We start from the raw sequence: 16,171 nt of genomic DNA on the forward strand, positions 1-16,171 counted from the left end.
AGAGAGAGAGAGAGAGTGTGTGTGCGCGCGCGCACGCGCGTGTGTGTGTGCGCGCGTGCACGCGTGTGTGTGTGTGAGTGTGTGAGTGTCAGTAAAATGTGTGTGTGCCTGCTTTTATACAGGTAGATCTAGATCTAGATCTAGACTCTAGATCTAAATCTAGATCTAGATAGATCTAGATTTCTCTAGATCTACTTATTTTTTGGACCTCGACACCCCTGCCCTTCCCTTCTTCATCGATAAACGATAAACACGTTCTCATTCTGTACAGACCGAATGGGAATAATAAGGAAAAGGCAAGGAGTACTGTATAGTACTCCTTGGGAAAAGGCTAAAGTGGTTGCCTTTACGGCTACTCCGCTACGGAGCTCGTAGAAGACCGATCAAGAATAACAATTACATAACAAAATAGCTTGAACAAATATGTTGCTACCTCTGTTCCCAAATCGACACCTGCTGATTGTTGATTTTCAGGCAAGGACTAGCCTACCCTACTTTCGTTTTTCAACGTGTTCTGTTTTGACTTGACACTTGAGGTCGCCAGGTTCACGAAGCAGCCTTTGACCTCGAGCCCACAGTAAAATTATGGATCTGAGGGGTTAAGGATATGAATGAGCCCAATGTTAATTCTCTATAAAATGCAAATAAACCTCTAAAGTCTTTTATTTTTCTAAAAACTGCTTGTTTGTCTTGGATATGGATATTACATGTCTTTCTCCGCTTTTGAATCACAAGAATAATTATAATGTGCAAAGTTGACTTAGGTTAGGTCTAGATCTAACAAGTAACGCTGAAGCTCCCACCCCTGACAAATAGGCCTAATAGGCTCTCCCGCAAATGGCGGGAAGTAAGCCATTTTCCCACGAGTGTTGTCGACTGCTGCCGACTGCCGACGAGAGACGACTGTTCGATGGCTTTCAACCAAAGGTAAATTGCAGTCGTCGACATGTTAAGTATTATACTTTGGCGTTTTTTGTTACCCTGTCTTGACTCAGCCACGAGTTCTTTTTGATTGTTTCTTCAATCTTGCTTATATTTTATGAACTTTGACATAGAGTGTAGCTCTCGTGATAACTGGCATTTAAATGGACAACCTGTTATCGATACTGGATTGCATTGCTTTCCCTTAAGTCCTTCCGACCCCGTTTCAAGACCAAGCGACGATTTGATTGTGCAGAATAGCCTGGAGTCTAGATCTAAAGTCTAGATTCTAGATCTAGATATTAGGTCTACGTTGATTTTACAAGCAGTTGTGTTTAATCCTTCTTAGACGTCTTGAGGCTCAAATGTAAGCTGCAGCACTGCAGGTAATGATTTTTGTGCAATTTATTTGTGCATGGGCTTGGCTCTGATCAATTTGGATTCAAAGATTCTTGAGTTACACAGTGACCACTACGGCGGATCGCCCAACTCGATCTCCTCAAAAACAAACGTGTTTGTTTTCAGTTTCAGCGATCGGCCCGATCCAGCCGTAGTGGGCACCCCGTATTAGTCTTTACTTTAGTCTTTGAGAGTAGATCTAGATCTAGATATCTAGATCTAATCTAGATCTAAATCTAGAGTGAGGAGAGACTGGATTCTGTTTCAATTGCAATGACAATTATGCTGCCTCTGTTTCTGAAGCCGAATTTCATACATGACATGACGTAATACATTGATCTAGATTCTAGTCTAAGCCTTTATATCCTTGCGCGACGCGAGTTTAGTCGCGCACAATCAGTTGCGAGGTGTGTAGCGTAGATCTAGATCTAGATCTAGATTCTATCCTTATATTATATGGACTACATCGCAGACAAATTTTCAGTCGCGACAAAAGTGTCTCCTTATGCGTGACCGACTAATCTAGATCTGGTAAGTCTCGTCTGCAACTGGCAGTTCACAACAGAATGACAGTAAGTTAATTTTTGCACATAGCCTTGCCTTGCCTTCACCAATAGGTCGTGTCGAACGGCACTCCTTGACTAGATATTTTGACAAATGGTGATGCGCTAACTAAACCTGCCACACCCCCAGAGGGTGTGCCGTACGCAATGAGACCCTCGATCGCTACATGGACCGATCGGACGCGGCAGTCACACTACTGCCGGGGGACAAGGTCCTAGACCTAACTTGACCACAACAAGAAAATGGCACAGCCCATCGACTATCATCGAAGAAAGCTCACCGAGATCCTACATTCTACGCTCACAGACAGGAGTCCTGCGCAGAAACAGATGTCACCTGAAGAGGGCCCAGTTTCTACAGGATGCCGATATACAGACCGCCAACAGTCCCCTCCCAGGAGCACCCTTTCCTGTTATTGGTCATCGTCCCTACCATCCCTTTGTCCCAAAACCACTTGACCCCCCCACAGTTCCCTGTATGATGTCCCAAGACGAGACGACACAGCCGAGCCAGCATCGGAGCCGACAGCCAAGCCAAAGTCCGGACCAAGTTCTAAGACGCAGGGGCAGCCAAGTTCCGTCTAATTTTTCTATATCCAGAACTGTTACGCTCGTGTACTTATCGACGTATTCTTTTTATTGTCATTTTATCCTGAAAAGTGCAGTATTATGAACAGTGCCAATCAACAAACTGCCAAAGATACAAAGGACGAACAGTGCGGAAATCTGACTTTATTCAGACATTGGTATATTGACAATCACAGATAGATCTATATCCCTCATCGGTCATATCCTTGAAGGATTCTAAAACTATAGGAATTACAAATCTTCATTAAATCGTGTGTGTACATCTGAAAGGGGAGATGTCATGTTAGGGTTTAGATTGCGTCATTTCCCTTCTATTGAGCGTACGCAAGTTGCGTCACCATTCATTGAGCTTGGAGATATATACACACTTAGATACAGCTCATCATAGCAACACTTTTGAACAAATCTATTCTATCATCAACACAACGAGCCTGACCCAACTGTAGTAAAAGGTGATTCTCTTTCGTGAGATTGTAAGCTGGAATTTTGGCTTGACCTGGAACGAATCTGAGTAAGTCAAAATTGGCCCTCCCCCTGTCGAGGTTGCCCAGTTTCGCCTTGTCAAATTTGCACCAGCCGCCAAAATCTCACCCCATTGTTTTAAGTAAATCACATAAATTAATTTAAAAATCAATATTTCTAGATCTAATTCTTATTGAAATGAACCTGAGGCTACCAAAGTATTGTTACACCAATCTGCAGCTTTTTGCCTAAAATTAGAAACAAGTGTGGAGACCAAGGAAGCACATTTTATTTTTTAGATGGAATTAAGTGTGCAACGAATAAAAGTGGGCTTTGATAATTCCATGACATTAGGTCAAATGATTCACAAAAGCCAAGGCTAGGTTGAGACTGTCGAAGTTGCCACGTGGCCAAATTTGCCCCAACTTTCCCTAAATATTTATATACTTGAGTTAGAGCTGGACCCTATGTCGTCTTAATTTTTAAAATAATAGGCCTTCTATTGATAATATTGTGAACGGATTGTGAATTGAAATTCTGGCTCTATAACGTTTTTTTTTGTTGCTTTTTTAAAATCAATAGCCTAGTTAGGCAGTTATTAGATTTTTCAAGCCTGGACTTTTATCTATAGTTAAATACATCTTTTGTGGACATCAGGCAACATGGATATATTTGCAACTTTCAACGTGGGTGGTTGGCGGGTGCTCTGGTGTGGTTTGCTTCTCTTCTTTCCTATTATACATCTATTGTCCTTATCTGGGGTTCTTCTTTTTTATGTTTGTTACTCTTTTGTAACACCTCTAATCTTCTGGTGCGCATATGACCGTATGCAGTTGCGAGCGCTGTAATACCTCTACTAAAAAAAAACAAAAACTTTTGACACTTACGCCCTAACTTTTATTCAATCGTCTGTTAAGTTTTGGGATGCCAGATGATCCAGTTCTTGTTTGCCTTAGTGCCCAATGATTTTTCAAGAGGGGGGGGGGGTAAAAAAATTTTTTACAAATAACTATAGATTCTGTTTAGTCAGACTGAGCAGATTTCAGAACAATAATATTGTTTTCGAAGTTGTAGTGTCATATTAAAGGGTACTTCTCTAGGAAGAAGGGCCTTTTTCTAGTTCACCTGTGTAGACCTATGCAGTGTAGGGATACGGGATTATGCACTTTTGTCACATCTCTGTCAAATTTTAGTGGGGGGGGGGGGGGGGGTGTTAATCAAGTATCATCTCAGTCTGTCTGAAGGGATGTTGTATCCCTCTTTGCATGGGTTGGCCCTGATAGGCAGGTTCTTAGCAGCTCGCTTCTTAAATGATCTTAATAGCGTTGAGGGACAGTAAAACATGACTGTTACATGTACATTTTTTTTCAGTGGTTCATTTGTTTCTGTAATTTCTTTTCAGGTTTTGACACATCTCCAGACAAGGAATCTTGATTTTAATAAGGAAGTATGGAGTACCCGGTGGATTCCATATCTGACGGTTCACTGGAGTACATTTTTACCACACATGTGACGCACCCAGAACTATTTTTTGTGCACATTGAAAGTCGCTCAACCATTCTTGATGACATAACCAACAGCCTAGAGAAGCGATACAGAGACATCAATGAGGATGAGAAGTGCCTTAGATCCACCAAACTTGGAGCTCTTTGTGCTGCAAGATATACTGATGATAACAACTGGTATCGAGCTAAGATTACAGGTGTGTTTTCTTTACTTGTGTCAAGCAAAGTGCAAAGGAAAACAAAAAAGAGGGCTTCTCCTATATTCAGGGTTGGGTTGATTTAAATCAGTTGATTTTAAAAAATTTAAATCAACTTGATTTTTTAAATAAAAATCAGTGGTTTAAATCACTTTTTTTTAAATTAATTTTTATTCAGTTTTTACATATTTTAACATTCAGAATTTCTTTCCTTGGTTTCATAAAACAGATGTAAGGTTTAGTAGACTAATATAACCATGCTTAAAAGTCTGCTTTACCCCCTTTCACAGTAAAATAATACAGTATTCAATTTACTTTTTTTCCATAATTAAAATCAGAGCTGGGTTGATTTAAATCAGTTTTTTTTTATTTTTAAAATTTTAGTCAACTTGATTTTTAAAATAAAAATCAGTGATTTAAATCACTTTTTTAAAAATGTATTCGTTTTTTACATATATTTAAACCTTCAGAATTCCTTTCCTTGGTTTTATTAAACAGATATATCAGGTTTTAAAAGTCTGCTTTCCCCCATGTCACTGTGAATAAATAATACAGTATTCAATTTACTTTTTTTTTCATAATTGAAATCAGGGTTGGGTTGATTTAAATCAGTTGATTTTTAAAAATTTAAATCAACTTGATTTTAAAAATAAAACTCTGATTTAAATCACTTTTTTAAAAATGTATTCTGTTTTTACATCTATTCAGAATTCCTTTCCTTGGTTTTATAAAACAGATAAGGTTTAGTAGACTAATATATTCATGCTTAAAAGTCTGCTTTTCCCCGTCACTGTAAAATAATACCGTATTCAATTTACTTTTTTTTTTCATAATTGAAATAAGCATTCTTGTTCTTTTTAGACAAAAACAAGCGTTTGCACACACACACAGACTGTAATAAAATGCAAGTTTATCTGTGCATAATTCCCCCCCTGCCTTTTAGACTGACATTTTCTTCATTTTTCATTAGTAGCCATAATTCACTGATATAGCAGATTAAGACTTTCTTTTGCAGTTGCTTAAATTAATCATTAGTTAAAATAAAGACAATGCATTTTGCACTACAAGAACATACTTTTAGCCACCAAAAATCCTAAACTGTGTCGACATTTAAAAAAATCAGATAAAGAAAATTTGTAATCTTTAAAAAATCAATTTTAAAAAATTTTTATTTAAAAAATCACCAACCCTACCTATATTACTCTTTGTTGGCTTGTAAATGTGCTTTTGGGGGAATGATGAAAGGCCCCAAAATTCCTGTCAGATTTGTTAGAAATATTTACTATTTTGTTATATAAGGAAAGTTGCAACGCGTAGTTAACTAAAGAAAGGGGGGATCAAGGAATCTATTGTATTAATGGTTTTCAATCTTGGTTCCTTTTTAAAAATTTTTATAACAGCCTCTTTTTGTATGTCACCATTCAAAACACATTTTTATAAATTATCTGTGCAGTGAGTATCAGAAGTTGATATTTTTGAACCGCCCACCAGGGCAGTGCTGCTGACTGAAGTTGTCTTTAGGCCATTCCCAAATGGAGGATATTAACAGGTTCTTTTGCACAGTAGAATTGTAAATGGGCTGATTTATCTATGTCATGCTCATACTGTGCCAGAACAACATAGGGGGAACTGCTGCTTTTTCTTTCCTCATCCTTAATCTATTGTGATTTTTTCCTCTAAGTTCTCTTGTATGTTTGTCTCTCTTGTGAACTGCTATTTCCGGGGTTCCTTGATAGTCAAAGTAGACTTTGTGCTGTTGACGCTACAGAGGTGAGCAGAGTAAGCCTGATTCCCCGTTTGGACTTCTCTGTTGACATCCGCCCCTTGGCGCTCATATGACCATATATGCTGTTGCGAGTGTCGTAAAACTTTACAAAAACTAAACTGAAACATAATGGAGTTAACACCTACGATAGCCACTTCCGACAGGCCGCTTTATTTCTTTTTTACCTCATTTCTCAAAAATTAAATTCCGTTTTATAACAAGTAAGAGCCATAGATTTCACTTAACACACACAGCTGTGTTTTTGTTCTTCCAACAATATGAAAATGATTTTGTGGTTCAAATAAAAATTATTATTGTAACCAAAATAGGTAAATTTATTCCAAGTTACGGGTAGTCTCCGCAGTCTTTTTAAAAAAATGTATACATACATCTGAATAGATAATGATAACTAGTAGAATAAAATGATCTCTCGACACTTTTTTTCTCCAGATTAAGTTCTAATGTGTAGGTCTATCAATGAAGGGTATTTACTGAAATAATTTTTATTTTATTCTGACCTTGTTTGCTGGATGTTCAAATTGATTGCCATATTCTGGTTTCAGGTGTCATGCAAAATGGGCTGATAGAAGTCCGTTTTGTTGATTATGGCAATACAGATTATTTGGAAAGAGAGCGCATCAAAGAATTGGATCCTGCTCTTGTGCAATACCCAGTGCAGTCATACAGGTTTGTTTACTTTCCCCCTCTGGTGGCTGGAAAACAAACACATCTATAAACATTACTGTTGGTGTGTGTATTGTTTGTTTTTGCTTTTTTTCCTCTTCAGTATTTTTTGGCCCTATTTCTCCCTGTCTCAGCATTACAATCATCTTTGTGGGTGTTTTGCTACACTGGGACGGATGTTAAAGATGTAAGACAGTTTGTTGAGGTTGACATGATGTTGCTAAATTTTCAAGGCAGAACTGGTTGTTGCTAAATTTTCAAGGCAGAACTGGTTGTAATTGATTTTATTTTTCTCTTTTGAGTTTAAGGGTGTTAAATATTTTCTCTTTCACATATTGTAACTATTAAAAATCCTAGTTGATGTATTCAATATCAATACTTTTAACGATTGTTTAATACTGCCCCTTCTAATAGGAAGTGGGTTAATTTGACCTTGCCTAATAAGGGTCATTTGAATTCCGCCAGGCTTTGGTCTTTGCTCTGGGTTAGTGCTTGGTAAAAAAAAAATTCAAATTTTTTCTCTTCTTCGAACTTTAGGTGTGCTCTTGCAGGTGTAACCAGTGAACAGGGATATTGGCCTCCAGAGTTGATGGTTCAGTTTGAGGATATTGTGATTGACAAAAAGTAAGTGCTCTTTGAATTTGACCCCTTTTTTTTAACTTTCCGCAGGGCTGCCCATCATCATGAATTTGGTCGAATCGTTTGGCTTTATGTTCAGTTTTTACAATAATATGATTGTAATGCCCCTGATTCCAATGTTTTAAATAAATATAACGAACACATTTATACTTGACTGCAACCCTTGTCCTTGATACCCCAGACAAGAAGACTGTCCATAACCATATTATTACAAAATCTCAAATGTTCTATTTGTTGATTACTTAAACATATATATATATATACTGGTGGGTGGGCAGTCCTGTTTACCATCAGAGTTTTTGCTTGGGATGTTATCTATTTTCCTTTTAAATGTGGCTATATTTATTTGGGCTTTGGTTTGTCACATGGTTGTTCAAAGCTCATTCTACTGTAGGGGCTCTCGTGGTTTAGAGCTTACAGTGTTCGCCTCTCATTCAGTGTCGTGGGTTCGAAATCTGACAGCAACAGAAAATTTTGTTCTCTAAAGTTTTCTCCTTTCCTCTTCTTTCCTGCTCTCTAACCATGTTCTGGCATCTGCTTTCATCTCTACTTTCTGCCCCTACCCCTCCTTTGAGCTCCCAACTCTTTCAGCAGCCTTTCTACTTCTACTCGTTGGCTTTCTTACTGCTGTCTTTCTGCCATACCTCTAATCTTCGGGCTGGTAAGATCTAACACCTTGCCTTCTCAGATAAGGGTAAAAAAATCTCGGAGGTCCCATGTGCAAATTGCACACGTTCAAGTTCCCCTTGGTGGTACAAAATCGATGAGTAGGTTTTGGCCGCCACCCGGGCAAGTTTCAATATTAATTCCTACCAAACTGAAAATATTTTATGTGCCCTGCGTGCTCATATAACCTTATGCAGTTGCGAACGCCCTAAAACACCAAAACAGAGTCTACTATAACAGACATGCAGTAATGATTGGCACAGAGGGATTGCTCATTTTCCCATGCTTCTTGAATATTAGCTGTAAAGTTGTTTGGGGAGTTGTCTGTGAGACATTTCATTCTTCATTGAGGTTTCAGGTCCTGCTTTTTAGTTGATGCCACTGTGTTGAAGGGGGCATTATTCTACTCATTCCCCAATTTTTCATAAACAACATATTTAAGAAAGTTTTGTGTTCTCGTTGTTTTTTGTTTTTGTTGTTTAAAAAAAAAATTTTAACTTGTATTTTTACTCAGATGCAAAGCAATATTTCGGGGGAAAAGAGAGAGAGATGATGTCTTCCTGGTGGACATGTATGATGGAGAAGGACAGAGTCTCAATCAAATGTTTGGAGCCCCCAATGTTCAAGGAGACACAGGGAGTGGACTGAAGGTCAGATGCTGCCAATTTTTATTTGTTTGTTGTTGTTGGGTTTTTTTAGCTTGCTTTTGCATTTATTAATTTGGATCAGTCTGTCGTTTAGGCTTTGTCAGGCAAGGGCAAAGGTGTCCAGGTCACGGTCCAGATTTAGTCATTCGAAATACATTTGAACTTGTTCTAATGGCCACCTGTATAAAGACAATCATTTGTACAAACGGCCACTTCCTTTTCCAATGTGTATTTTTTACATTATAATAACACTGTTAAACAGCCATGTGTCTAAGACAACTACTTTTCTTTTCAACAACGGGTGGCCGTCTCTGACAGTTTCAACCATCTCCTGGACCAAAGCAGGAAAAAATTTAGTGAAATAAGTTGAAATATCAGAGCTCTCAAAAGTGACACTATTGCAGGTGTCACTCATGGGCATTTCGTAAGTTGAAATATTAGATCTTTTATTTCTAACTGGGGCGGAAACTATTGATTTTAATTTCCAAGAGGGACAGTTTTGTTTATTATCAACTCACAGCAAACCACGTTCATTATTAGTTACTGGGTTGACTTTCAAGCCGTATATGGCCAGTGGGCTGCAGTTTGCCCATGCATGTGCTTAGCAGTTTGTTTATGTTTTGTTTCTGGTTTGTTGTTTTTTTGGTTTGTTGTTGTCCCCCCCACCCCCATTGGAAAGTTGTACTTTATTGCTTTTATCTCTGTTACTTTTGTTAGCTGTCTGTATGTCTCTTGCTTTTTCACGCCACTAAATAATTGGTAGAATAGTTGCTTCTCTTCACTCAGAGTAAACTCAGTTACAGTCGAACCGGCTCTAACGGCCTCCTGTATTAAACCATCACCTGTACAAACAGCCACTTCCCATTTCCTTCTTTACATTTTTTTTTTTTTTTTCATTATACTGAAACAGTGAAAGACAGCCACTTTTCTCCTCAACATTGAGTGGCCGTCTTAGACAGTTTCAACTGTACTTTTTGTTGATCGTATAAATGTTTACTATCCTCCTACAGGTATCAGTTGGTCAGTCATCTGGTGGAGCTGGCTTCAAGAGCGCAGAATGGCAACTTGGCTACAAGACAGAAGGAACAGTTGTCTTTGTCAGAGATCCTGGCTTATTTTGGTGTCAAGAGCTCAAATACAGTAATGATATTGTGGAGCTGTCTGAAGAATTGTCACGACGTCACATGACCCAAGAGCTGAGGCCTCTGCAAAAAGTAGTTCCTGGGGCTATATGCGCAGCTAAATTCCACGAAGATGAATCTTGGTACCGAGGAGTCGTCAAGAGTGTTTCGCAGACAGCTGCAAGTGTCTACTTTGTTGATTATGGAAACACAGAAAGTGTAGATCTGGCTTCTATTTGTGACTTGAGTAATGACAAACGAGAGTTGCCTGCCTTAGCTGTGAAATGCAGTTTAGCCAATCTTGATAATGGCGGCCGTGGATGGGGAGATGATGTCATTGAAGAGTTTGAAAAACTAGTCGTTGACAGAGAATTTGAAGTGAAGACGGTGGGGAAAAACCAAGATACCCATCTGATCTCTCTGTTGGATATAGAGGAAAACAAGGATATTGTATCTCTCTTGAAGCCGGTAGTCCAGAAGTCTGCAGGTGCCAAGTCAACTACTCCACCAAAGCATTTAAACAACAACAACAGTAACAGTCCTAGCGACATGCCTGGTTATATTGAAAAAAGTCCCACAGTCCTAACATCTAAGGAATCAGGTCCTGTTTTGCCTGAGGGAGCAACTGCAGAAACATTCCTGAGCTGGATAGTAAACCCAGGGGACTTTTGGGTACAGCGAGCTGATTCTTCATCTCTTCTTGAGAAACTGTCCAACGAGATACAAGAGTATTACTCACAGCCACGACCTGCTGCAATCTCTGCTCCGGGAGCATTTGTCGTTGCAAGGTTCTCAGAGGATCAGCAGTGGTACAGGGGGTTAGTTCTGAAGGAGTCTGAGGACATGGTTAGAGTGTTGTTCATCGACTATGGTAACTCTGATCTTATCCCTAAGTCAGAGCTCCGCCAAGTGACCCCTCAGCTCGGCACCGTCTTCCCTCTGGCATTCCGCTGCACCTTGTGGGGAGTCCGGCCGCTCCGAAACGACAACACATGGTCGGTGGATGCCAAGGATTTCCTGGAGAAGTTGACGGAGAATGGTTGTCAGTGCAAGGTTGTTGGAGAGTCAGAGAATCACAAGTTTGTGCAGCTTTCTGTGAATGGTAAAGACGTGGGACAGGAACTTATTTCACTGGCAGTCGTTGCTGATGCAACTGGCCAGGCCGCTGAGACCAAGAATCAGCTGCCCATGTTTCCATATAATGTCACCGTTCAGAAAGGACAGTCGGAAGTTGTCACTGTCACCCATGTGGACTCTCCCCAGAGTTTCTGGTGTCAGCTCAAGAAAAACAATGCAAAACTGGATGCTTTGATGGACAAGCTGGATGCACATTATTCTGATGCAGGAGGCACTCCAGTCTCGCGACCAGCTGTAGGCCAAGCGTGCATTGCACAGTATAGTGAAGACGATGCATGGTACAGAGCTAGTGTTTTGAGCACTTCCTCACAGGCCTGCGACGTGCATTTTATTGATTATGGAAACGTGGAGACTGTCTCACACCACGTGGTCTGCATGCCAGAACCAAGGTTCCTTGACGTCCCCACACAAGCTGTTCAGTGCTCCTTGCCAATTGCTGGAGAGTCTGCCCACCTGACCCGGGCATTGACAGACCTCACACTTGAGAAAGAGTTGACATTCAAGGTGTTACAGATGCAGGGAGACCTTGCCGTTGTTGAACTTTATGCAGGTGACATACCCATCTCAACAATGCTGAAATCTACAGAAACTCAGCTGTCTTCAAGAGCCCCCACCTTGATCCCTGCCCCCAGAGTTCCTGTTGGATCCACTATACAGGCTTATACAAGTGTGATAGATTCCCCTGACAAATTTTTCCTTCAGAAGGCTGGAATCGATGAGGAGCTTGGAAGTCTCATGGACAGCATTACTGTCAAGTATGTGTCAGATTCTGAGCCATGTATAGCATCCCCAGCAGTGGGACAGTATTGTGTGGCTCTGTATTCAGAAGACAGCCAGTGGTACAGGGGGAAGATTGTCTCTGTCCAGCGTGATCAGTGCACAGTGCTGTTTGTTGATTACGGCAATGAGGAAAGCATCAGTTTAAACAATGTGAAGCAGCTGACCCCTGAAATAGCTAGAGTGCCAATTATGGCATATCAGTGTACACTGGATGGCGTTAAGGAGAGTTCATGGTCGGAGGCAGCGAAAGAGTATTTTGAATCTCTGCTTATGGATCAAGAGCTGTTCTGTACATTTGTGACAGCCAGCTCTGTGAAAATACAGCGTGACGGTCAGGATGTAGTGAGTCAGCTTGTCAGTGCCGGACATGTACAATCACCCCAAAGCCCTCTTCCAATTGGCAGTTGGGCCGACCAGAAAGTGAGTCCTGGGAATGATGGGGGTTGGGGTGAGTTGGAGACAACTGATGGGTCTGCGGGTGGCTTTGGTGGTGCTTCCAGGGGGTTTGGAGGTGGTGAGAGGTCTTCCGGCTTTGGCAAGAGTCCGAGGAAAAATGATCTTGATCGTGGATTTGATGATCAGCGAAGAGGTGGAGGTGATCGAGGTTTTGGTGGTCGCCGTGGAGGGGACAGTGATGGTCGCCGTGGAGGGGACAGTGATGGTGGGAGTGGCTTTGGAGGAGGGAGAGACAGAGGATTTGGAGGGAATAAGGATGGGGGTGCTGGCTTTGGTGGAGGACGACGTGGAGATAGAGAGGGGGGAAGTGGATTAGGGGACAGGGATTCTGGTGGATTTGGGAGAAGAGAACGGAAACCCAGCTCTGATTCCAGTACAAGTGGTGCTGATAACACAACATTCACATATCCAGACCCACCTGCGGAGTCGGAGAGTGCATTGTTGGTGCATATGGACGAAGATGGCACGTTTTATCTTCAGTTGCCCTCTATGGAAAGAGACATCTTGTTTTTGTCAAAACGCCTTGCTGGCAGCTATAAAGGTGGCGGAGGACCTAGGCTCAAGGAGACTGCCATGAAAGGAACTGTGTGCTGTGGCAAGTTTCCAGATGATGGAAGTATGTATCGCTGCCTGGTGGAAGAGGCTGACGGCAACAAGATATTTGTAAGATACGTTGATTACGGGAACACTGCACAGTGTAGTCCATATGACTTGAAGTTTCTGTTTCCAGATTTGTTGCAGTACCCGGTGCAAGCCTTCCCCTGCAAGTTGAGGGGACTTTCGTGGTCTGTTGATCAAGCAGAGAAATTTGCCTCAGCCACTCTGGACAAAGATTTGGAAGTGACTTTCACTACTAACGTAAGACCATATGAAGTTGACATTAAGACTCCTGACGGAGATTTGCTAAGCATCATGACGGGAAAGATTGCTCCACCAGCCCCGAAACTCTCTCCAAAGCCGTCTGGGTTTGGCACAGGAGGATCAAAGTCTCCCAGAAGTGGATTTGGCACCAGCACTCCGAAGAAACTAGATTCAAGTGCTGGTAAATCTTTGAATGTTAACAGTTCTCCCCCACAGCCAAAAGTTGTTGTCCCCAAGCAAGAGTTCCTTTTGCAAACTCCTCCTCAGGGTGAAAACACAGCTTTCATTTCTCACATAGGAAATGATGGCTTCTTTTTCATTCAGCTAGAAAGTGACACAGAGGCTCTAGAAGCCATGAGCGAACAACTTCTCTCTCTGCAGATAAAGGAAAAGCATCCAAATCTAGTAGTAGGAGCATCTTGTGCTGCTGTGTTCTCCGAGGATTCATCTTGGTACAGAGCTGTTGTATCTAAGTCAGACGGAACACAGTTGAGTGTTACTTTTGTCGACTATGGAAATGGAGATACAGTGGCATCTTCAGGTGTGAAACCTCTTACCTCAGAACTGTTGACACAAGCACCTATGGCCTACCAATGCCAATTCCTTGATGTGGGGCCTCTCTCTGCCGAAAGTCAGAGCAAACTTTCAGAGTACTTAATAGAACATCAGGTTACGGTGAAGTTTCTCAACACCACTGCACCCTTCAACATCTCAGCTACCGCAGCAGATGGTCAAGACCTGCAGGAAGTGGTCTGCCCATCCAACAACTATAGATGCCCACTCATTCCCAAGGAGGTGACACCTGCTGGTGTCAGCCACATAGAAGATGATGGACGCTTTTTCATTCAACTTTTCAAGAATTATAAAGAACTTCAGGAAATTTCTGGAAGTGTTTCGAAGGCAAATGAATCAAACAGTCTAGTAAAGCTTGAGCCATGTGAAGAAGGTGTGCCATGTTGCTTTTCAACAGAAGATGGAACCTGGTATAGAGGCAAAGTACAGCAAGTTGCACAGGAATCAGCTAGTGTATTCTGTGTTGATTATGGATTTGTAAAAACTGTTGATGTTTGTGATCTGAAGTCGTCCCAGCCTGAGCTGTTGAGGAGGCCACCTCTTGCTATAGAGTGCCGGCTGAAGGGAGTTGAGAATTGGACAGAGGATCTGCGTGCCAAGTTTACCGAGATGACCCAGGACAAAGTATTAAACACAACGTTTTTCACCCCTGAGCAACCGTGTCGAGTCTCGCTGGCCCGCAGCATCGAGCTGGACCTACTGGGACTGAATGCTCCGGTCCCTGACAGTCCGACCAAGTCTTCACCCGAGAAGGAGCAAACCGTGGCGGGTGCAGTGGAGAGCAAAGGTATGTACTTACTGTTTTTGTTACCTTTTTGTTCCAATTCTTCTTGGGCACTAGGTTTTTAGTATAAGAAGGCAGGTTGTCTTCTGGACACTGGGTTTTTAGTGTGGGAAGGCTGGTTCTTGCAGTGCCCATGGACTTTTAAATCAACTGTTGTATCGTCAAACTTTTATTTTATGACAATGCATTGAAAAATGTCATAGCAGTTAAAGGTGCTTTGCTTGTTTCTTGTTGTTTTTTTATGACAAAGTTCTGTGTGCTCCAACTGCAAAAGGAAAGATGACTTTAAGGTATCAATTGTTTTAGTTGGGCCAATAGGATCTTTTTGAAATGACAGGTTTTGTTCATCTTGAGGGAGTATTATGTATTTCTCTGTTCCTGTAATAGGCTCACTTGCTCTGTCGACTCGTATTTTTTTCATTGTAGGCCTGTTTGACTTATTGGTATTGTATGTGTGTTTAATATTTTTGTTGTATCTTGTTCTTTCTTTCCATAAAAGACAGCATGTTACAGGAGTGGGTTGTTGTCCGGCACTGTGATGTGGTTTGCTCTTTCTTTCCTGTTAAACATCTATCATCCTTATCTCTCCTCCTTATTTTCTTTGTATGTTATTCTGTGGCAAAACCTAATTTTCTGCATTTATTTGACCTATTTGTATTGTAAGTGCTATAACTCTTATTAATACTAAAAGTAAATGTAACTATTATAAAACTGAATCTTAACCAGAGCATATATGTGTGGTGTTTCAGATGAAAGCAGTGGAGACAGTGCCTACATCTCGCACATAGATCCTGATGGCACATTCTATGTACAGATGGTAGCCCAGGAAGATGCCTTAGCCTCTCTGGCAGACAAGCTGGAAGAGGAGCTGGCAGGCACTGAGAGCTCTAGCTTGAGTGATGTTGGGGCTGGAATGAATCTTTGTGCCAAGTTCTCAGAGGACGACATGTGGTACAGAGCAGTTGTGGAGCAGAGTACAGAGAATGGACAGTACTTGGTACGGTTCGTTGACTACGGAAATACTGACACCCTAGGAATAGACCGGCTTGCAGCAACACCAGATGCTGCTAAGTTGTCGGTCACTCCTTCGTTTGCCTCGAAGTGTCGATTGAGCGGTTTGTCATCAGGTTTGACTGAAGATCAGGCTGGTCAGCTGAGAAACCTGGTGGTGGACAGAGAGGTCAAGGTCGAGTTTGTGAGTCAGGACAACCAGATCCACCTAGTCAGTGTAACCTTGGATGGGAAAAATCTACTGGATTCTCTTGGATTAAAGCAGTCTAACAGTGAGTGGTTGTTGTTGTTTTTAATTCAGTATCGGATGATTCCTGTGTCAGGTTTCTTGCACAATGTGATGACTTGCAGAATTTGGGATATATCATTACTGCATTGGAGGTTTTGACATGCAAAAGAAGTGATGATTAGA

At 41.3% G+C, this 16,171-nt stretch overlaps 2 protein-coding genes across 2 annotated transcripts in view; one reads left to right on the forward strand and one right to left on the reverse strand.

Annotated features, from left to right (window-relative positions):
- Positions 1-545, reverse strand: part of LOC101854642 (glucokinase regulatory protein) — a 23,228-nt gene extending 22,683 nt beyond the window's left edge. The window contains exon 1 of the mRNA XM_013083738.2: positions 434-545. The gene's annotated coding sequence lies outside the window, so the exon portion shown is untranslated. The remainder of the gene's footprint in view (positions 1-433) is intronic.
- A 682-nt stretch (positions 546-1,227) lies between these two features.
- LOC101858039 overlaps positions 1,228-16,171 on the forward strand; it is a gene marked incomplete at its 5' end in the record, with an annotated part of 36,238 nt that continues 21,294 nt past the window's right edge. The window contains 7 exon segments of the mRNA XM_013083726.2: positions 1,228-1,307; positions 4,336-4,635; positions 6,964-7,087; positions 7,622-7,708; positions 8,904-9,039; positions 10,047-14,751; positions 15,498-16,031. Of these exon segments, the coding sequence (XP_012939180.1) occupies positions 4,383-4,635; positions 6,964-7,087; positions 7,622-7,708; positions 8,904-9,039; positions 10,047-14,751; positions 15,498-16,031 (5,839 nt within the window).

Source organism: Aplysia californica, unplaced genomic scaffold (genome assembly GCF_000002075.1).
Source record: "Aplysia californica isolate F4 #8 unplaced genomic scaffold, AplCal3.0 scaffold00251, whole genome shotgun sequence".
Classification (NCBI taxonomy): domain Eukaryota; kingdom Metazoa; phylum Mollusca; class Gastropoda; order Aplysiida; family Aplysiidae; genus Aplysia; species Aplysia californica.